Raw genomic sequence first — 20,762 nt, forward strand, 5'->3', positions numbered from 1 at the left:
CCCGGAGCAGTTCCGGGATCAGTTCCAGAGCAGTTCCGGGGTCACTTCCGGGATCAGTTCGCGGCCATGGAGCAGCTGGGACAGGAGTACGCGCGGCTTTGCGCGGCCGCGGGCGCTGCCCCTCAGGAGGCCGTGCTGCGGCGCCTGCGGGAGCACGACGGGCCGCGGGGCCGCCTGGACCTGGCGGCGCAGAGCCTCTCGCTGCAGACGTGCAGCGCGCTGGGCCGGCTGCTGCCCGGGGCCGCGCCCGTGGCCGCGCTGGCGCTCGGCGACTGCGGCCTGAGCGAGGAAGGTGCGCCGGGGCTGCGACGGGTTCCGGGAGCGGGGCCGCCCTCGCTGCCCTCTCAGGCCGGGCCCCGGGCCCGCTCTCCCTCCGGCGGCGCTGGGGTGGGAGGTCGCTCCTATTTGGGGTGCCCGGTTCTCCCCCCGGCGGCCAGGGCAGCTCTGCTGTTGTTGGCCGTGGACAGACGGGACGGTCCGGCCGGTGGAAGGGGCCGGCAGTGAGTGAGGGGCTCCATGGGCAGCAGAGCCTGTCTAGATCTGGGCTTTTTCAGGGCTGAGTTAGGTAGATGCACAAACTAAAATGTAGTTCTCTGCCCGGACATCTTTTTGAGAATATATAAACAGTCTCCTGCCCTGAAAGCTCAGGGTCATGCTTTCCAGCAGCAGTGGCAGTTTACTAAGTAATTTGTTTATCGCAGCGATGTCTCCTGAGCTGGCTGTTTAACACCGTGACACGCTGGGATGATACATTGCTGGTTTAGGCAGAGGGTTTTGCAGATGAAATAAACAGCTTTTTTTTTTTTTTTTTTTTTTTTTTTTTTTTTTTTTTCCTTTTCTTTTTTTTTTTTTTTCCCTCAGGTGTAAGACTTTTGTTGCATGGTCTTTGCTCCAACACCACAGTCAAATCTTTGGATCTGAAGGTGAGTCTGTTTGAATAGGATTAAGAGTTCTATGGGGGAAAAGGGAAAAGGAGCACAGGCTTAATCAGAAATAGAACTGGACAGTCCTGGGGCAGGATTGTTCAACAAGAGGTATACTTGTGTAAGGTTTTTGTTCTCAGGTGACTCATTCCTGGACTCATTAACACCACGGTACAATTTTCTGAAGTTACTTTGCAGATCATCCGTTTTTATTCAGTTTCTTTATTTTGATAGGAAGTTATTGCTGTATATCTTTTGTCAGTTGCTGCTTGGGCAGATGAGGCATATGTAGGCTTTTTTTTTGGGATTTCTGTATTGATCAGTGAGTTACTGGCTGTTCTACTTGTGTTTCTGTCTTTTGACTAGCCTGGTCTTTAAACTAACCCACTGCCTTCAGATGTGATTGTCTACTGAGAGTGACTTTCTGTCTGTATTCCTCTGGCATGCAGCTGTTCCCTTGAATTTACAGTCACAAACTGCATCATAACTTTTTTTTCATTTATGCTGCTGTTTACAGAGTCCTTCTTAATGAAGTGTGGTAAAATAGTTACACTTCTTTAGAGTTGCCTTTTTCTGTCCCGTTGTGGCCCATGCTGATCCTGTGCTCTTTTGTGATTTTTGGAAGCTCTCAGTCATGGTGCCCTCATAAGAGCAGTATGGATCCACTGTTCCTCCAGGGTTTTTTCATTCTGTGGGAGGCTTGACTGACTGATACATGAAACAAATGTTGATTGGACCATCTTTGCCCACCTGAAATTGGCATTACAGCTGGGATGCATCTGGTGGTGTGTGTGGTTTAGGTGGACTGGGACAGGCTTAGCCTACTGATCACCTGGGCTTCTGTTTCAGGGAAATAACCTGCGAAGCGTGGGAGCTGAGGCTTTGGGAAAACTTCTTAGGCAGAACAAATCCATCAGGAGGTAAAAAAAAAGTACCTACCTCTCTTTGTGCTATTCCTGCTGGATGGAGCACATTGGAAAGGGTTGAGGGTGTTTTTTTTAGGAGGAATGCCAAGTGGTGCAGTTTCATGTGAGGGGTGGGACAGGCAAAGGCATGAAAACTGGAGGTGCTCTGTTGGAGATGCTGGGCCCTGGCAGCATCCTGCCTGCTGAGACTGAGTCCACTCAGGGAGCTGGGTGTCTGACCAGGTGTACTGTGATCGTTCAAGTTCACACAGCTGTCTGTTCACTCCACAAACACCAATCCTCTCTGCCTTCCCCAGCTTAACCTTAGAATGGAACAGCCTCGGCCTGTGGGAGGAGGGCTTCTCCTTTTTCTGCCAAGGACTGAGAGCAAACAACGTTCTTCATCGTCTGGATCTGCGCAATAACCAGATTAACCATCAAGGGGCTGGGGAGCTGGCCATGGCACTGACACACAATACCAGCCTCCAGGAGCTGGGTAAGAGTTCTTTGCCCACACACACATATATATATATATTTACTTGCAAACACACATGTATCTTCATGTTTCTTGCCTCAGTTTGTTCCAGCTGGTCCGTTTCATTCCTAATTCTTGTCAATCTGAAGTGCTTTGCTGGCTTTGTGCAGGGAGAGGTCACAACCCCCTGGCCTTTGGAGAGTGGTAACTGAAATTGGAATCTCTGGAACCAAACCTGCAGATGAAAAATTGTGTACTTGGAGCAGAACAGTTTTTAGTGGAGAAGGAAATGTTTTCATTCCTATTTGTGGTTGCTGTTGGCCTGCCTCGTGACAGACTCTTAATTCACACTCGCTTTGTCCTTATATGGAATTTTGCTGGAATTTCCTTCAGGAGAATGTGGCTTTTGTTGCCTATTCTTTCTCATCCACAGATTCTGTCTGTGGAAGTAAGGCTCGTGAGAGCCAAATGCGAGATGCAGACTTGTGTAGGATTTCAACTGTCGTGGCTTCCTGCAGTTTACTAAAGATTTAGCCTTGCCTTTTCTGCTTTGTCACTTTCTCTCCCTGTCATTCATCTTGAAGGGGGTCACCTGTGTTTGTGCTAAGACCATCTGGGATTAGTTAACTGTGCTTGTAGATGTGTATAAGAGCATGGGTTCTCTTGAACCCTGGGTTTTTCACAGATATGTGACTACCATGGTGAAAGTTTGCTTTCTGTGCAGATCTGCGATGGAATAACATTGGGCTCCTGGGTGGCCGAGCTTTGGTTAACTGCTTGCACAGCAACAAGACCCTGAAGAGGCTTGAGCTGGCAGGGAACAATGTTCCTGGTGACATCCTGAAAGCTGTGGGTAAGTGTGATGTGTGTACAGTAATGAATCACTTAACTCCTTTCCCAGTTCAGCAGTTGGGGGATTATAGGGCACTCACTGCTCCAGAGGAGAGCTAAGCCTCTTTCCTTCCCTTTCTCAATAGCATTTCCACAATGCCCTATGTCACCTCTTCTTGCCCTTTAGTGAGGGCTCGTCAAGTTGGAAGTTTCACTTTCACCAGCAAAAGCAGAGAAATAATTTGGATTGAGTTGTTAGAGATTGCACCATGTAGAATGGGCACCATGTAAATGTGGGAAAACTTGAGACTTTTGCTGATAGTTTGCCTCTGATGAGCCAAGTTTTGATGTGGCTTACACAACTCATCCTGCCCGCAGCAGAGGTGAACAGCTTTCCTGAGGCTGGGGTGTTGTTTACCCTACACACACTGCTCTCTTTGATCCCATCCCACCTTCTAATGTAAGGTGGGACTCTCTCTACATGGGCCAGCCTGAGAAGGACAACTGTCCTGGTGCTTCTGATAGCCAGTGGTCATCCTCAGGGCTGTTTCTTCCAGCAGTGCTTGCCATTCTGTTGCTTTAGAAACTTGTGCATGTTCTCCTGCTCTCTCTGCATCAGAACAAGCCTTGGATCACAACCAGGACCGTGATGTTATCCTGAGTGAGGCCCAGAACAAAGTGAACATCCTCAGCAAGGAGGTTTTGAGTCTGAAGGATGAGAAGAACAAGCAGGTCAGGAGATGTTGGCAGTTCAAATGGGGTAACTGGAATCCTTTGCTTTCCTTTGAGGTCCCCACAGAACACTCAGTGACAGTATTACTGTGGGCCTGAAGTTGCATGTATATTTTTATGGGCACAGCATACAGCATGGTGTAGTACATTGAGTCAGTCCTCTGAGCTAAGTTGCCTAGCAATCAACTGACAGTATGAGTATGGACACATCCCTCCTGAACATATTCACTCTGGATTCTGGAGGAGTTTTGGTTATTTATGCTTTCATTTCTTCTTTTGCAATTGGTTTGATATTTTCCAAATAGTGTAAACCTAGAGATCTGTTTTTCCATCTGACACCTCAGGATGCAGAGTCTCTATAGCTGATGACCTTATTCAGATGTGCTAATAAAACAATCAGATCTCCAGTATGCTTCCAGTAGAGTGGCTTGACATGTCTTCAGCTGTTGCTGGGAAGAGAAGGATGAGAAATGTAAAGGTTGGTAGCTGATGGAGTTAATTTTCTCACTGAATTTTGTCTTGCTCACAGTTCATGGATTTTGTGGATACTGTAGACAAGCAGAAAGAAGAAAGAGCCAGGAGTGAGAAGTGAGTTAGATTTCTAAATCTTTGATGGCAGAATTGAGCACTCTCTATTTCCTGGCAGAAATTACCCACCTTTTTTTTTTTTTTTCCTTGTTTTTCCTCCCAAATGCAGAATGTCTGCAGCACGAGTCAGCCAGCTGCAGGAAGCATTGGATGAGCAGTACTCCATCATGAATTCACTGAAAACCAAGTATGGAGGAGGAGAACCTTTGTCTTCCCACTGTTTGTGCCGTATAAGCAGTGCCGAGCAGAGCTTCTAAGAAGGGGGATAATCTTGTAGGGTAGCTGGATTATTATTTTGGTTAGTTCTGCAGTAATATCCAGAAATTACAGTCAGATCAAGCCTTTGAGTTTGCCACACTAGATACTTAGCCTGCTTTTAAGTAAAATTACAGTGCATAAGACAAAGTAAATAACAGAAGATGGGAAGAAAGTAAAAGGATTGTGGAGATGGGATTAGGGCATGTTCCTTGCATGTTTTATAGCCTGGTAGGAATTTCTACCTGCTTTCCCTGGCAGCTGACAGTGTTCTCTGGGAACCGCTGCAGGTATGGAGGAGTCTGGCTTGGGAACAGTGAGGAAGAGGAACACAAGAAGTGTTCCTGAACAAAAGGAAAAAGAAAAGAAGTGTTAGGTTATGCAAACCACATGGCCATGGTTTGACTTCAAACACTGCTGAGCCTGCCTAGTTTAGTTCTGCCAGGTAAAGGCAGTGTTGTTATGCCATGCAGTGATGTGGACATGTCCCTCTTGGACAGGACAAGCAAATTGCTTCTGCTACCCACATTGAAAATCCTGTCTCTAATTTTAAACAGCTTTGCAGTGGTATAAAATAGCCAGCTTTGTTCTGTGGGAGCAGGCAAATCCTGGGCGGGGAAATGGCTCCTGGAAGACAATGAAGGGCAAGTGCAATGGGCACCAGAAACACTGGGCCCTGGGAAGTCCCAGGTCACTGCAGATGCTGCTGTATAGAGAGGTCAGTGGTGTCCTTCTCCCAAAAGCAAAAAATGCCTCATTTAGGTAGCCCGATTTCATCTACTGCAAGATGGACATTAGCACCTTGTGCCAGATGGCAATAAAGAGCTTACTGCAGTGTCTGCCTTGGAAAAAACTCCATAAAGTGCTTTTCTTTATAGGCTGCAGATGACTGAAGCTGCCCTGGCTCTGTCTGAGCAGAAGGTGCGCAACTTGGGAGAGCTGCTGAATGCCATGAAACAGGAGCAGAACTGTGTGGCTGAGTGTCACATCAGGGAGCTCCAGCAACAAAAGCAGGTGAGCTGGATAAGTCCTAGTTATGTTTGAGAGCAGGGCTCTAGGTTGTAACTGGTTTGTGTAGATTTGGGGGATGCTGGATGCAATAGGGAAATGGGATTTTTACCACGACTGGTTTAAGTAAAGCCACCATGACAAAAATTCTGTGTAAATTAGATAGTTGCCAGGTATGAAGAGGAGCTCTGGTGTTTACAGTGTAGGTTGGATTTAGGTGGATGTGATGTTGGTTGGCATAGGTTGGTAGTGCAAGAACTAGGGGGAGTACAAGTTTTTAATTTTGATTCTGTTTGCAGGAAGGTGCTGATCGGGAAGGCAAGCTTTTGCATGACTTGTCTGCTGCCAGTGAGAAAAATCTGCTGCTGAGAAACCAGGTTGGAAACCAAGTCCAAATCTGAGAAGTGGCACTTGAACATGTATAACATTTGCTCCATATATATGGTCTCTGCTTTGATCCTTGGTTGGGTGTCTCTTCACTGTCCTGTACAGCTAACTTCCTCTGCTAATAGGAAAAGAAAAACCTTTGTGGTGGTAATTTCCTTATGTAGGTGGATGAGTTGGAGAGGAAGTGCAAAGTTCAGCAGGATCAGCTGTTCCAGGTAAAACAGGACTTGACCAGCACAACAGCAGAGCTGAAGCTGCGGGCTGTGGAGGCTGAAGGTGAGTGGAGGAGTGGAAACAGCTTGTGGACAGCTGTGGTTGGGATGATTGGTGCTGGGTCAACAGCACAGGCAGCCGAGGAGAAAGGGTGGGCAGAGTGTGAAAAAGTATGAATGCAGCTGTGTGGCAGGATTGCCAGAATTGTGATGTACCTGCTCTTAATCTGCAGAACGTCTGGAAATGGAGAAGAGAAGATATAAACAAAGCCTTGAAGATATGGAATCCCTTCGGATAAAAGAGGTAAAGATGGGGTTTTCTGCAGCATCCTGGTTTTAGTCTTTCTTTGGTCCTGACATACGTCACCACTGGAGGTCATTGTTTGCTGTCACGTGCTCTTAAAAAAGTTTAAAAGTTAGTGGGCTCAGATTTGCTGTGGGAATAATGGGCCAATAATGGGCCATTTCTTCAAGCCAAGCCTGACTGAAGAGATGAAGACTTTCTACCAGCCAGTAAGATTTTCTGGCTTTCAGGAGTATGGGCCAGAGTGGTATGTGATGCTACAGGAGGGGCCGGGAGGCTTACCTTTGTGTTGGTCTGTGCACAGTGGTAATTATAAATAAGGAATATTTTCCTGTTTCTGAAATAAGCAGTCCTTTAACAAGGCTCAGCATGCTAGTTCCTTCTCTATTGTGTTCCAAAGGGGGTTGTGTCTGACTGGACAGGCCAACAGACTACAACCAATTCTCTTTGCAGTGCTTACTGAGATTTGAAATCTCTCTAAAATAAAATTACAATTATACTAATAGAGTTCTCTGAAGATGTTGAAATCTTTTAAGAAAAGCCACAGGTCAGGCAGATTTTGCCAACATTAGAACTAGAAAATTAATCTGTTGTGTTTTGTACCACTTGACAATGAGAGCTTGGATTGTATCTTCCTTGTGGCCTGGGAAGGATCTCTGTCTAAAAATTCCCAATTTCAAAAGAGTAGATTCTGTCTCTATTACAGTTTCCTAGTGGAGTTCTGGGAGAGGTGAGAATTTTTCTTTGCTGGTAGGTGGTCAGTGAGAGGATGCTTCAGGATCATGACAAGTAGTCCTGCTGCTGGTTTTCTGTCACTTGCTGAAAGGGTTTCCACTGCTTTGCAGGTGGGTCGTTTGACACAGCAAATGGAGGCCAGTGAACGTTCCATGCACAACAGGATCCAGAGTCTGGAGGCCATCAGGATTTCTCTGGAGGAGGTGAGGAAAAGTGCTCTAGGCACGTTTGAACACTCATAGAGCAGTGCACAGAGAAAGCTGCCAGGAAAGCTTTGTGGAGACTCACACTGCAGACCTTTGTAAAGATTGTCATGTGCTGTAAGGAGGAACAGATAACAGCAGTTCACCAGCTAAAATTATTTTTACTGCTTTGGACTAAGGAAGAAGGTTCCAAGGAGAAACTTGTAAATTCAGATTGGACAAATATAAGGGTTGAACATGGTTAATGTCTTACTAAGATTTGACTTCACAGGTTTCTCATTTTGTCACAAGTGTAGCATGTTTATCCATATCTATTTCCCCAGATACATCCAGCACTGCTCTTTCTGTTCCTTGTTTTGGAAAGCTTTAACCAATACTTGCCCTCATATAACTGAAATTCACACTGAATTTAGATAATGGTCTTGAAGTGAGGAAAGGTTTGTCATTTTTGTTTGCTTTTGCTGCCCCTGAGTGAAAACCTACTATAGCCTGTGACTGGAAGCTGTTTGTGTTTTTTTGGTCGGTGTTGCAGCAATGCAGCTTCTCTGTCTGGAATGATTTTGCATGTTTCTGTGGCAGGAGCTGAGCCAAGTCAAAGCAGCTGCACTAACGGAGCGAGGACAGGCAGAGGAGGAGTTAATAAAAGTCCGGAGTCAGGCACGCTTGGAGGAGGTAAGGACAGGACCTGTCTGTGGGCCTGCCCCCGTGGGAAGGAAGTGGTTTGGCTACCTAGTCTATGTTTTAGTCTTGGGGAGCTGCTAAGATATTTCTCTCTGGGTTTCACTGACCCACAGATGGTGTGATTGCTGAGGAAGGAGCCCTGAAAAGTCTAATTTGAATTGTCTTCAGTAGTAACAGAACTGATGTGGATATTGTTGTGGCAGATTTAAGTTGCCAACAACCAGATGTTGATCCTTCTATTTAATGGCAACTTTCATGGAGTGCTCCTGTTTCTCCGAACTCTGAGAAATTTCTTGGAGTGGCTATTGCTGGTAGATAAATAAAGTCACTGTAGTATTGAACTCCATGAAAATGGCAGTGAAGTTAATATCCTGTAAAAGAGAACAAGGGATGAGGAAAATATACAAAAACTATTAGAATATTTACTTACTTGCAACATCAAAAAAGGAGATGCTTCACTGAGTTACAGACATACAAATCTGACGTGTGAGACCCAGCAGTCACTTAGCTGCATGCAGTGGTGCTGTCACTTGAGGTATGGAGAGCCATTTGAGGGATGGAGGAAGTGAAGGTGGAGCATTAGTTGTAACGACTGGTGGTGGCATTGGTGCATCTGCCAAGGACCTGTCTGTGTGTCTCAGCTGAGTGTTTCAGTCTCTGTCAGTGTCCTCCCTGGCAAGAGAAAGCAGCTTGGAGTCACTTCTGAATGCAAGGAGCAGGGCTGTGTCCTGTGCTTGGCAGTGCCAATTGACTCAGTAAAGGGTTCACTGTGTTAGGAACAAAGAGGGGAGAATCTCTTCACAGGAATGAAGTGGGTCAGTTTAATTTTCATTTTCCTTTGTGTCCTACAGCAACAACGATTAGAACACCTAGAAGAGAAGCTGAGGCTGATGACTGAGTCAAGGGATGAAGCTCAGAACTGCTGCCTTAAGCAAAAAGAAATGGTTGCTGAGGCCCAGGCCAAAGCCAAACAGTTGAGCCTGTATGCTGATGGACTCAAGAGGAGGCTGGATGAACTTCAGCAGGTAGGTTGGACTGGAGTAGAAATAGTCACCACAGGGCCAGAACAAGTTGCTGAAGTTGTTTGGTTGTTCATGGGTTTGTCTTTGTGTGTCAGGACCTGGACAGTAAGGAAGAGGAGAAAGTGACAGAGCTAAATAAGGTGAAACTGGAATTACAGGAGCAGATTGGGCACCTGGAGGCTGAACGGACAGCCCAGGATGGGCTGAGAGAGAAGATTGCAGCTCTGGAAAGACAGCTGAAAGGTGATGGATGCCTTCATGCTTCTCAAATGGTGACACTGAATTACCCTGCACTGGGCCTAGAACTGAGCTGTGCTTACAGGTAGTGACAGCAAGTGCTTCCTGCCTGTGTGTACATCTATGAGTTGTACTCTCCATCCACGTGGATTTACAGGGACTCCTGTAAATTTTACAGAGACCAAGACTCAGATGACCACCCAAAGCTGCAGAGCAAGCAGAATATTCGGGTGTCCTGCACAGTGAAGTGTGCATGCTGTCTGTGCAAAACTTCTCATGTTGTCTCATGCAGCTCCTCTTGTGTGCTTGTTGACCACACCACTTCAATTGCCTTTAGCCTTTTCTTATTTATTCTAGGGATACCTTGATGTTCTTTACTAATGCTGTTTTTTCACAGCCCTATCCAGTAATCACCGTGAAGCACTGCTGGACAAGGAGGGTGAGATCTCTCTGCTGCTGGAGAAGCTGAGAATGAAGGAAGCTGAGATCTCCAGGATGAGGGAAGAGGAGGCCCAGCGGGCGAGTTTCTTGCAGAATGCCATCATGGCATATGTGCAGGGATCTCCCTTGGGAACCCACAGTTCTAGGAAGTGAGAGCATGTCTTAATGGATCCAAATACCTTCTATCAGGGAAAGAGTGAGCAACTCAGGTACAACTCCTTCCTAAATGGGACAGTTTTAACAGAGTGGGGTGACACAAAGGCCTGGAAACAGACAAATACTCTTGCTGTCCAGAAATCTTCCTCCTGATGGTGTAAAGGAGAGGAGGAAACAACCGTCCGGGCTTGTAGGTCTGAATCCATGATGTGGAGCCCCCTCCCCTGCCCTGCCCCAGCCCGTTGGTACAGGGGGTTACTGGGGGAGTTTGTATGTTCCCCAGCAGGGTCCTGCTGCAGCATTTGTTTGGGTGCCAGGACTGTTCACAGAGAAACGTGAGAAAAAGTGACAGGAGTGTTTACAGTTCCCTGTGGGCTGGAGCAATTTGCCTTGCTAATGGGATCCTGAAACTGCTGGAAATACCAGATATTACCCACCTGTGCTTTTTTACACAGTGTTTACAGACAGAAGCAGGGTCTGATGGGGCTCTGTCTGGCCTGTTTACCCTCCCTGACGTGGCTCTGGCTGTATTGGTGGGCAGCAGATACACTTCCAGAATGGACAGAAACAGCTGTACTGAGGGGCTTGGGGTGCAGTGCTGTCCATGTCCTGCTTTGGCAGTGGTGAAAGGGTGAGTGGGTGATGTTCTGTCAACCTCTGTGCTGCACCACTGTGAGCTGCAGCCCTTAGCTGTAGATGTTGTGGCCAGTATTGCTACAGGATTTAATTTCACTATGGCAAAACTGTTCTGGCTTCTCAGGCTCCTGGAACTGAGTGCTGTGGCCTTAACCAAGAGAGGAGCAATGCTTCTGGTGTGACACTGGGGAGCTGCTTCTCAGAGCACAAAGGGGAGAAGGTGGTTCTCTCCTGACAGCACAGGTCCTTGGATGGCCTGGAGAAAGGGAAGGGTTACAGAGTCTGAGGAGGAGAAAGCAGGAGCTTTCTGTTGTCAGGTCAGCCACACTGAGCCCTGAGGGGAGTTCTTCCTCTGAGTCAGGGGTGAGAACTTATCTTAGGGCATATATTTTAAAAGACACCTGGAAAATGAAAGTTTTTGTGTGGACTTGTTGCTTTGTGTTCATGATTTCTTATATTGGTTTTGCTCTGCATAATAAAGAACTTTTGTATTTTGCCATTAACACTGGACAGTGGCAAACTGGATGTTTGGCTGATGTGGAGGGGGGGCCTTTTGCTGTGTTCCTCTCCTGAAGACCTTGTCAGCCTGTCCTGGAGCTAAAAGGCTGTTACAGGTGGATACGATGGGGATGGTTTTGCTTCTGGGCCAAGATAAAAGCAAAGAAGCTGGGAAGCTGTTCCCTAGTCATAACGGAGAGCCTGTGGCAGGCAACAGCTTCTTTGTCTGTGTCTGCTGGGCAGCACCGCAGGCCCGCAGGAAGGGAAAAGCAAAGAGTGTTGTTTTCAGACAGGGCCACTACTGTGGGCACCAAGGTACCCTATGGGCAGCCGGGGGAAGCCTAAAGCCATCTTCCTGCAGGATTTTGGCTACTCCATCTTTGTTCCTCTGGGTAGAAGACGGCGAACTGTGCAGCTACAACCGGGTTTTCAAGCTTTGTCCTTGATCCGGTGGGCCCCAATGCGGTAACCGGCTCCGAGCAGCGCCCGCCGCTTCTTCCGCGGGGCGGGGCCGCCGGGGCGGGGCGGGGCCGGCGGGAGGCTCGGCTCGTTTCGGCCCGGCTCGGCTCGGCTCGGCTCGTTTCGGCCCGGCTCGGCTCGGCTCGGCCCCTCTCGGCCACTCTCGGCTCGGCTCGGCCCCGCTCGCCCGCCCGGCCCCGCCCCGCCCCGCGCGCTCTCTGCGGCGCAGTCGCGGCGCCGCCATCGCGGGCAGATGCAGGCGATCAAGTGTGTGGTGGTGGGCGACGGGTGAGTGAGCGCCGGCGGGGCCGCGCCCCGGGCCCGCAGCCCCGCACCGAGCGGGCCCGGGGAGGGAGGGAGGGCTGGCCGGGCCCGCGCCCCGGGAGAGCTGCTCGGCCGGCGGAGGCCCCGCGGCTCGGTCCGGCCTGGAGCGCCGCGGGCCCGGTCCGGGCGGGGCCGGCGGGAGCGGGAACAGGAGCAGGAGCGGGGCTGAGGGGAACAGGAGCGGGGCTGAGGGGAACAGGAGCGGGGCTGAGGGGCCGGGCCGCCGCTGGAGCCTGGCGGGGATTGATTAAGCCTGGGGCCTGGCCGCGGCCCCCCAGCCCTGCCCCGCTCCTTCCCTGGTTCATCAACTCGGGTGCTGCCTGGGCAGCAAACACGGGCTTCTCTGGGGTTTTACGTTCGCCTCCTTGTTGTTTTATTTAGGTGCCGATATTTTGCTATTTTTCATTGTACCTGCTTTATTCCTGACAAGAGTCCTCCCGAAAATCTTGATGTTCGCAGGTCTCGGGTGTCCTTTTGTTGATTGTTCCGAGGTGAAATGCGTTGCTCTTTCTGATTTCACCACGTGCTCCTTGTCACCCTTTTTGCTTTTTTCTTTAGGCTGTTCCTAAATGCCTTTTTTTGGGAACACATCTGCCTCCAAGATGCAGGAATGCACTAGCTTTATGCTGCTTTATAACTTTCCAACTCATCCTACACATTTTTCCTCACAATTCCAGTTTACTCACTGCAGCAAGAACAGAGCTGAGGTACTCAGACTTAAATGTGAACTGGTCTTGGGCAGAAACTAGATTTCCCCTTTCTCGTGCATGCCACCCCCTCAAACACACATTTGTGGTCAGGCCTTCCAGGTTCCAGCCTGTGAGGGCTACAGAAGGGAGTAGGAGAAAGCACAGCCTGATTGCAGAAGGGAGAGGAATCACTGGCAGCTCAGGATGTTCAGCTGAAGGTTTGCTGTCTTGTATTTTGCCTTAAGACCAAATCAGCAGTGCAGACTAAAAGAAATTGGAAAGACATAGATGCACAGGTTTTTGTGAATTACAGGCTTCCCTGTTTGGTGGGAAAGAGAAGTCACAGTTCAGGAGGGAAGTTGGACCAGTCAGCACAGTGGTTCATGACAAAACTTCTCTTTCCTCAGGCCAAGGGGACCTAATCCAGAGGAAAAGTTGTAAAAGTGGTTCATTCTCTCTGTGCTTTCTGTCGTCCTGGCGTGTGCAGGGGACTGTCAGCTCTGTTCCTCTCTTCTGACATCCTCTCTTACATCCGTCTGGTTGCAGAGTTGGGATGGGGACACACATTTCTGCTGCCTGTTCAGCTTCCCCCAGGCACCTCACAGCAGCTTTCCCTGGCTCTGGCACTCACAGTCTTTTTCTGGAAGGTTGTCTGCTGTTCACAACTTTCTCCCTGATAAAGAGGTTGCTCACACTGCTGGTACTGATCTGTTCTTACAGTGAAGCTCTCCATTAGGAAATCTACAGGACTGGTTAAAGTCTCTGTGCTTACACTGCTGTGGCCTTGCCAGCTGCCACTGCTGGGCTGACCAATCCCACCAACCTTTAGCAAAGCCCTGAGCTGGTATTTTTATCCTTCTTCACTAATCTTTTTCCAAACTGACAGCGATCAGTTTTAAAGTCCATTTTTGTTTATGGAAACTTCTTTTTTCCCTTTTGTATGTATTGATACTGTATGCGAGGAGCTTGCAGAATTCTGCATTGTTGGATGTTTTTTAACCTCACTGTTTATCCATTTTGCTGAATTACCATGCATCTGTTGAGCCCAGTACAAAACCCTAATTTATTCCCTCTCTTGGTTCATGGAGCAAGTATGTTTTGACTGATGTCTTGCTGAGGGCTGAATGGGAAGGGAAAAGGAGTGGCAGAGGGCAGGGTTAGGAAGTGCTCAGGCAGCAAGGTGGACCTTTTGAGTTCAGGCCATGTCTGTGACAGCTAGGGAATTCCAGCCTGCAACAGCCTTGTTTTCTCACATGGTAACTTTTTACCTAACCATGTGTTTTTGGTGGGGGAAGAGTGAGTTTTACTGCCTTAGTGCTCTGTGCTGTACCATCCTTCCTCATGCTTGTCACTCTTACCCTCTGCAGAGCTGTAGGGAAGACCTGCTTGCTGATCAGTTACACCACAAATGCCTTTCCTGGAGAATACATTCCCACCGTGTAAGTAATGGCCTTGGGCTTCATTTTTGATCTGTTTGCACGTGTGTGTAAAGGTTGGATTTGTGTGTGAGGAGGTGGCTGTTGCAAATCAGACCTTGCCAGGTGAGGCTGATGCTGTGGCTGTGTGTGAGGAAGGCAGACTGTCCCCACTGGAACTGCAGCTTCCTTTCCTGATTCACTGCCCCTATGAATTCTGTATAGAGAAGTGAAGGTCTCCACAGAATTGTCACTGATGGGCGCTCCTCATTGGCAGGTTTGATAATTATTCTGCCAATGTGATGGTAGATGGAAAGCCAGTGAACCTGGGCCTCTGGGATACAGCAGGGCAGGAGGACTATGACCGACTGCGGCCTCTTTCCTATCCACAGACGGTGAGTGCTGGGCTTGGGCTGGCTTGTCACTGCTCCCTCTCTCACACAGGGAGGCTCCCAAGGACAGGCACATTTCATTCCTCTGAGGAACGTCTGAGTTCCTGCAGCTACACTCATAATTCTGGTTGTTTGAGGTATCATGGCTGATTTTCTCCCCTAAGAGGTTGTCCTGTTCTAGTCTTTTCTGTGTAATGGTCTTTGAAGAGTTATGGGTGCCCCAGGGAGGCTCAAGTGAAAGGAATGCTGTAGAGCTGTTGTGCAACAGAGCCAGTTCCATATTCGCATTCTCTCTCAGCTGGACAGATCCCCCTTGGGCTGCCCTAGGAGTGTTTCTGGATGCAGCAGTTCCTAAGCCCTGTGCTGCTGGTGGAGCCCTTAGCACTGTTAGTATGTTTGAGGCCTCAGGCTCCTAACCTGCAGAGCCCAGCATTGTACAAGAAGATATAATCATACACTCAAGGTCCATTCCTTCCCTCTCTGAATTAGTTTAACACCCTTAATGGGGAAGAATTTCTTAAAGCCACAGCAGTCCTTGCTTGTGGGAGGAGGTTGTGCTTTCTCGGGCTCCCTCTGCAGCCTCCCTTCACTCTAGCTGTTTCTTTCTGCACAGCTGACCCTCTTGTTTTTACACAGGATGTTTTCTTGATCTGCTTCTCCCTTGTGAGTCCAGCCTCCTTTGAGAATGTCAGAGCTAAGGTAAAGTATTCTCCTCCTGGGTGAAACAGTAGAAGGGAAGAACCAGTGATGCTCCCTGCCCCACCCAGCACCACGCCTACAAGCCCAAAACTTCAACAGTAATGTCTTGGTGAGGGAAAATCATAGTCTGCAGGTTTTAAGAGGGGCCTACTTTTTATTCATGACTTCTTTGGCTAAGTTATTGCCTTTCTGAATCTGTGTTTTAAGATGGGGGATTTCTTAGAAGCTAAAATACAATTAAGGGAAGCACTGTGTGCAGAGTTGGCTGTCAGGATTCTGTGTCTTGTGCCCTCATTATTATATATGCAACAGTCTCTTTTTGCAGAACATATTAGAACAGTAGGCAGCAGTATCCTGTTCAGGTGTCACCACCATGTCAGTAGTGAACCTCTTCATTCCCAATAGTAGGAATGCATCCTCATGGTTATGGCCATTCATATAACTACTTTTCTTGTCATGCCTCTCTGTTCCAGTGGTATCCTGAGGTCCGACACCATTGCCCAAATACACCTATTATCCTGGTGGGCACCAAGCTGGACCTGAGGGATGATAAGGACACCATTGAAAGGTTACGTGATAAGAAGCTGGCCCCCATCACCTATCCCCAAGGCTTGGCCATGGCTCGGGAGATTGGTGAGTGTCATCAGCAGGCAGATGTCGATGGCATTGAACTTGGTGAGTGGGTGGGGGACAGTGTGTGGTGGCAGAACTGGAGTGGCTGAGCTGGAGCTCTCTTTCTCCAGGGTCAGTAAAGTACCTCGAGTGCTCTGCCCTGACACAGAGGGGCTTGAAGACGGTCTTTGATGAAGCCATCCGGGCTGTGCTCTGCCCACCACCTGTGAAGAAGCCTGGCAAAAAGTGTACCATGTTTTGAGGGCTGTGGCCCAGGTGTTGGCTCAGCATGCTGTCATCCTCTGACAGATTGCATATTAAGCTGGGTGTTTCTGAAGGGGGCTGGGATGTGTAGGGCCCTTCATCATGTATGAAGTCAGTGTTTTTTAAATGTCTCTTTGATTTAACGTCAGTGTTGATGTGAAGGGGCAGTGGGGACAGGAGACCAGCTGGGGACTATGCAGCCCCCAGGGGAGGTACAGCGGGGAAGGCAAGGTAGCTCCTTCAGGCAACAAGCTGTTTTGGCTCTCCTGAACTCCGAGTGGAAAGGGCTGAGACATCCATCCTATTCTGGAAACACCTGTTTTCAGCCTGCAGGTAAAACAGGTAGTGAACATCGTGGTGGGAGTGGGGAGGGAGCTGATTTCAATGGTGCTGAAAGACAAGAATAGCTGGGAGGGTGGTAGGGTCTCCTTGCCCAGCCTGCTGTGGCTAACAGTTAACAAACTGGTGCTCTAGCAGAATGTTCCTGAGACTGTTAAAGAAATCATAACCAGCCCTGGAAGGGGTCAAAGTAAATGACAAGCTGAAAAACAAATCATTAGGTGCTTTATTGGGTACTAGCCTAACTCTGTGAGTGAAACAGCTCTGTGCAATCAATGCATTTGCCTTTTTGTGTGTGCACACCCTAGGACAGCACGGTGCTGCTCCCCCCCATTAGTCTTTAGCAGGGCCTCCCCCCAGAATCCAGTCTCTGCAGAGCAGGGCTGGGGTTGTTGCCTCTATTTTTTTTTCCTACTAAAGACAACAAAGGAAGCAATGTGGAGTCTGCTAACTTCTTTCCCTTCCCACTGAAAATGCAGACGGACTCTGTGGATTTGGATGGAACAGGGAGAGCTTCTGAAGGGTTGTGGGGGAGGGAACAGGGTTGGAAGAAAGGTCCAATTTCTAATCATCATGTAGAGTGACAAGATAAAACCTTATTTGGTGCAATAAACATTCTCCATGAAGGTGTTTGTGAGCTTTATTATATAGCAGCCTTGCACAGCTGATTTTCTGCCTCACTTCTAATACAACCTTCAGCCCTGCTGCCCCTCCAGCAAGAAGTCTGTGTCACTGTTTTCTATCCAGTTTACATCTAGGCAGTATTCATATGGAAATCGAGGCCAGGTGTGAAATGCAGCTATCATCTTAGGAGACAAGAAAGCCCCCATCAATCATCAATGAGCTGCCAGTTGTCATAGCACTCTTGTCACTCAGCAGGAAGAGAATGCTGTTCACCACATCATCCACCTCTGCAATCAAACACAGAGAACATCTGATGCCCACCTCAAATTGTACCAGAAAAACAAGCACCTAGAAAGGTCAGCCTTTGACCTCTACAGGTAATTAGAGCCAGAAAGTGTTTCTGCCTTCAAACTGTGCTTGATGAAGTGTCTGGGACAGTGTGGCTGAGAGCTGGACATCAAAGTGTCATTGTGGTCAAATGGTGCTTAGGTCACAGCAACCACCCAGTCAGGTTTATGAACAACAGAGTAAGTTCATTTCATTTGTCCCAAGATGAGGCTGTAGAAAAAGTGAGAGGAGGATTGATTCTCACCCTGCCATGATAAAATACTGCAGGAATTCAGCCAAAAGGCATTCAGCAGAACTGTCACTTTGCTCAAAAATCAGCAACTTCTGGTTGTGCTGTCAGTGAGAAGGAAGGCTTGGAGAAAACATAAGAGCACAGCCTGGGGACAGACCGACATCACTGACCTGCAAACTTTCCCAGCGGAATCCGAGCAAGCATGGCAGCAGATTTCTGAGGGTCACTCCAGTTAATTCTCCCCATGTCAGTCATAACCACAGTGGGGTTCACAGTGTTCACCCTGATCTGGAACCAGGAGCAACAAACAGTCTAACTCAACTGCAGTGGTTGTGCTCAGGTTCAGCTTTCACACTTTTCTCTCACAAACTCCTACCTTGTGGGGTCCCAGTTCCATTGCCATTACTTGGCTCAGCATATCCAAAGCACTTTTCGTGGAACCTTGAAGAGAAGAGGAGGTATTTACCTGCATCGCACCTGGTCTGGAACACAAGGGTAGCTGGCAGGCAGCAGCTCGGTGACTATGGGTCTCCAGCTGGTCAAAACTGAGAGGGCACTGCTGAAGCTGCACACACTTACAGTAAACAGCGTGATCCCTCAGCGCGCGCTTCGACGCCTGGCTGGAGACATTGACAATAGCCCCCGGCACCCCCTGTGCAATCATCTGCCGAGCAACTATCTGGGGAGGAGGAGAAGAGGGGAAAAGGAAAAAAAAGAAGAATGCCAGAATCCTAACAAGAGAAATCATTATTTCACTCCAGAGGAATCTTGCTGGGCTATCATGGTACACCAAAGAACAAAACCATCTGGAGGAAGCAAGTCCTCACTGCCTCCTGCTTACACCCATCAAAGCAAGAGTGTGAACGGGCTGTACATGTAATTTGTCAGATTGACTTTGGACTGCAGTCTTTTCAACCCCCACAGTGGACACATTCCCCTACTATGTGCTACAATTTAGTCACTGCTATTCATGGAGGCAGCTGTAGTGATAATTCTTCCTCACCTGGGAAACATGAAGCACAGCCCCAAAATTCACATCGAAAGACCTACAAATAAAATAAGCCAAATTTAAGTTAGAAAGTGCCCAGGGAGCTGTTTTGGGAAGCAGCAGAGGACAAGTGCTGCTTGTCTCTTGGACACACTGGTGGTACTCTGGGACATGGACAGAAATGCCAAGTTGTCAGGAGAGCCAGAATGGTCAGGTGAGATCTCAGCAATGAACCAGAACTGTCCATTGGCCTGGCAGTGTGTGGGGAGGTGCAGAAATGCATCAGGCACATTTTGCACAGGACTCTGCTCTTATGCAGCCTGATGGGAATTCCTCTGTCAAAGTTTAAACAGAGCCCTGGGCCTCAGCCAGGGCAGATAACTCTTGGGTCAAGGAAACCCTTCACACAGATTTATAAAGCAAAGCTGCTTTAAGGTGGGTAGAGGCAGCATTTCTTCTGTTTCCACACTGTGCTTCCTTAGTCAGGCTTCTACCTGCCAGTTCTGCAGAATGATCTTAGTAGAATCCATACATTGTATGTTCTAGTCACAAACCTTTATTATAGATTCTCAACACCCATTTTTAACATGGGGACACAGCATGACCCAGTTTTTCAGAAGGCTGTGGACTCAAGATAGCCTGCATCCTAAAGCATACTCACAACAAAACTGGAGCTTTTCAGAGAAAAAAAGATGTCATGTTACTGTAGTTGGCAACTTTAATTTCCCACCATGACCATTTTTTGCTTCCTTACCTGGCTTTGTTGTCTCTATTTCTGAATTGTCTTAGCAACAAGTGCCTTTCAATTTAACGGAGCTGGCCCTAGAGAGGAAGCTCTGAGCCTGAGGAGCAGCAGGGGCACTCTCCCCGTGCCAGGGGATGGCAGGTCCACCCCACCCTTCTGGAAGTGACACTGCAGGTCCTGGCTACTTAGAAATGGCTGTAAGAGCCAGTGCTTTGTTTCCTTTTGCTGTTCAAGGGGTGAAAGGTGATGATGTAAAGAACGAAAAGACAGTAAAGACAAAGGACATGCGCAGTAACAATCGACCAACACTGGACATTGATAGAAGTGTGAACGGTGTCTGAACACCAGCTGCTGTCTTTGTTCTTTCCAGCTGCTTCCCCTCTAAAAACACCCTTTTCTGGAAAGCTCTGCCGCCGTGTTTGATGTTGGCAGCTCTGTGAGGCCTGGCGGGTATCCCGGGCCCCGGAGCTGCCCGTGGGGCTGCGGTGCCGAGCGGGGCCGGGCCCTCACCGGGCGCTCACCGGGCCGGGCACTCACCGGGCCGGGCCCTCCCTCACCGGGCCGGGCACTCCCTCACCGGGCCGGGCCCTCACTCACCGGGCCGGGCACTCACTCACCGGGCCGGGCACTCACTCACCGGGCCGGGCACTCACTCACCGGGCCGGGCACTCACTCACCGGGCCGGGCACTCACCGGGCCCTCACTCACCGGGCCGGGCCCTCACTCACCGGGCCGGGCCCTCCCTCACCGGGCCCTCACTCACCGCTGCAGCGCCGAGCGCGTCACCTCCAGGAAGGGCTGCAGCTCCGCCACCGCCGCGTTGTTCACCAGCAGCTCGAAGGGCCCCGCCGCGCCCAGCGCCGCCTCCACGGCCTCCCAGTCGGCCAGGTCCAGGCAGAGGGTCTGGATGCCCGGGCACTGCGGCAGAGCGGCGCGGTGGGCGGGGGGCCCGGGGCGGGTACCGGGGCGGGGAGGGGGGGCCCGGGGAGGGCTCCGGTACCTCCCGGCTGAGGCTCTCCAGGTCCGCCGCGGTTCGGCTCAGCGCGGTGACTCGGGCCCCGGCCCCGCTCAGCGCCACGGCCACGGCGCGCCCGATCCCTGCGGGGAGATGGAGTCAGACCCGCCCCGGACCATCCCCGGGGAGACCCCCGCCCGGCCCCCGGCCCCGTCACCTTTGCCGGCCCCGGTCACCAGGGCCCGCCGCCCGCGGAAGCTGAGAACGGGCTCCATGCTGGGCTGGGCTGGACTGTGCCCGGGGCGGGCCCGGGAGCGGGGCCGGGGCGGCTCCAGGGACGGGGCGGCCCCGGGGGCAGCGCGATCTTTGCCCGCAGCCCCGGCCGGGCTGATCCAGCACCACAGGCACACAGAGGAGGAGTTTCTTTGCTCTCACTCTTGACTGAATC

The 20,762-nt window shown here is 49.7% G+C and overlaps 3 protein-coding genes across 6 annotated transcripts; 2 read left to right on the top strand and 1 right to left on the bottom strand.

The window, feature by feature from the left end:
* Positions 1-66: 66 nt before the first annotated feature.
* Positions 67-11,435, top strand: LRRC45 (leucine rich repeat containing 45; the record flags this gene model as incomplete). 2 transcript variants are annotated; one of them, XR_014591339.1, is made up of 18 exons in its annotated part: positions 67-292; positions 862-923; positions 1,773-1,843; positions 2,146-2,324; positions 3,028-3,156; positions 3,754-3,866; positions 4,396-4,454; positions 4,564-4,641; positions 5,588-5,723; positions 6,017-6,094; positions 6,269-6,380; positions 6,550-6,620; positions 7,466-7,558; positions 8,138-8,230; positions 9,091-9,264; positions 9,357-9,504; positions 9,896-10,148; positions 10,551-11,435. XR_014591339.1 is itself a non-coding variant. In XM_083874538.1 (17 exons), the coding sequence occupies 17 exons, from the start codon at positions 67-69 to the stop codon at positions 10,090-10,092; spliced, it is 2,019 nt and encodes a 672-aa protein (XP_083730664.1). In that variant the 3' UTR covers positions 10,093-11,434. The 2 variants fall into 2 exon arrangements, 1 of the variants encoding a protein (XP_083730664.1); XM_083874538.1 differs by having other exon boundaries at positions 9,896-11,434.
* A 459-nt stretch (positions 11,436-11,894) lies between these two features.
* On the top strand, positions 11,895-16,214 carry RAC3 (Rac family small GTPase 3). Of its 2 annotated transcripts, XM_083874697.1 has the most exons (7): positions 11,913-11,976; positions 12,394-12,471; positions 14,069-14,140; positions 14,394-14,511; positions 15,145-15,207; positions 15,681-15,840; positions 15,951-16,214. In XM_083874697.1, the coding sequence occupies exons 1-7, from the start codon at positions 11,942-11,944 to the stop codon at positions 16,079-16,081; spliced, it is 657 nt and encodes a 218-aa protein (XP_083730823.1). In that variant the 5' UTR covers positions 11,913-11,941; the 3' UTR covers positions 16,082-16,214. The 2 variants fall into 2 exon arrangements, with proteins under 2 accessions (XP_083730824.1, XP_083730823.1); XM_083874698.1 differs by lacking the exon at positions 12,394-12,471 and having other exon boundaries at positions 11,895-11,976.
* Positions 15,178-20,604, bottom strand: DCXR (dicarbonyl and L-xylulose reductase). Of its 2 annotated transcripts, XR_014591358.1 has the most exons (9): positions 20,532-20,604; positions 20,360-20,457; positions 20,123-20,277; positions 18,630-18,672; positions 18,206-18,305; positions 18,003-18,067; positions 17,797-17,914; positions 15,668-15,746; positions 15,178-15,223 (listed from the first exon to the last, which is right to left on the bottom strand). XR_014591358.1 is itself a non-coding variant. In XM_083874696.1 (8 exons), the coding sequence occupies exons 1-8, from the start codon at positions 20,587-20,589 to the stop codon at positions 17,230-17,232; spliced, it is 741 nt and encodes a 246-aa protein (XP_083730822.1). In that variant the 5' UTR covers positions 20,590-20,604; the 3' UTR covers positions 17,045-17,229. The 2 variants fall into 2 exon arrangements, 1 of the variants encoding a protein (XP_083730822.1); XM_083874696.1 differs by lacking the exons at positions 15,178-15,223; positions 15,668-15,746 and adding an exon at positions 17,045-17,333.
* Between the last annotated feature and the right edge of the window lie 158 nt (positions 20,605-20,762).

Source organism: Zosterops lateralis (genome assembly GCF_965231275.1).
Source record: "Zosterops lateralis genome assembly, chromosome: 18".
In the NCBI taxonomy this organism is placed as follows: domain Eukaryota; kingdom Metazoa; phylum Chordata; class Aves; order Passeriformes; family Zosteropidae; genus Zosterops; species Zosterops lateralis.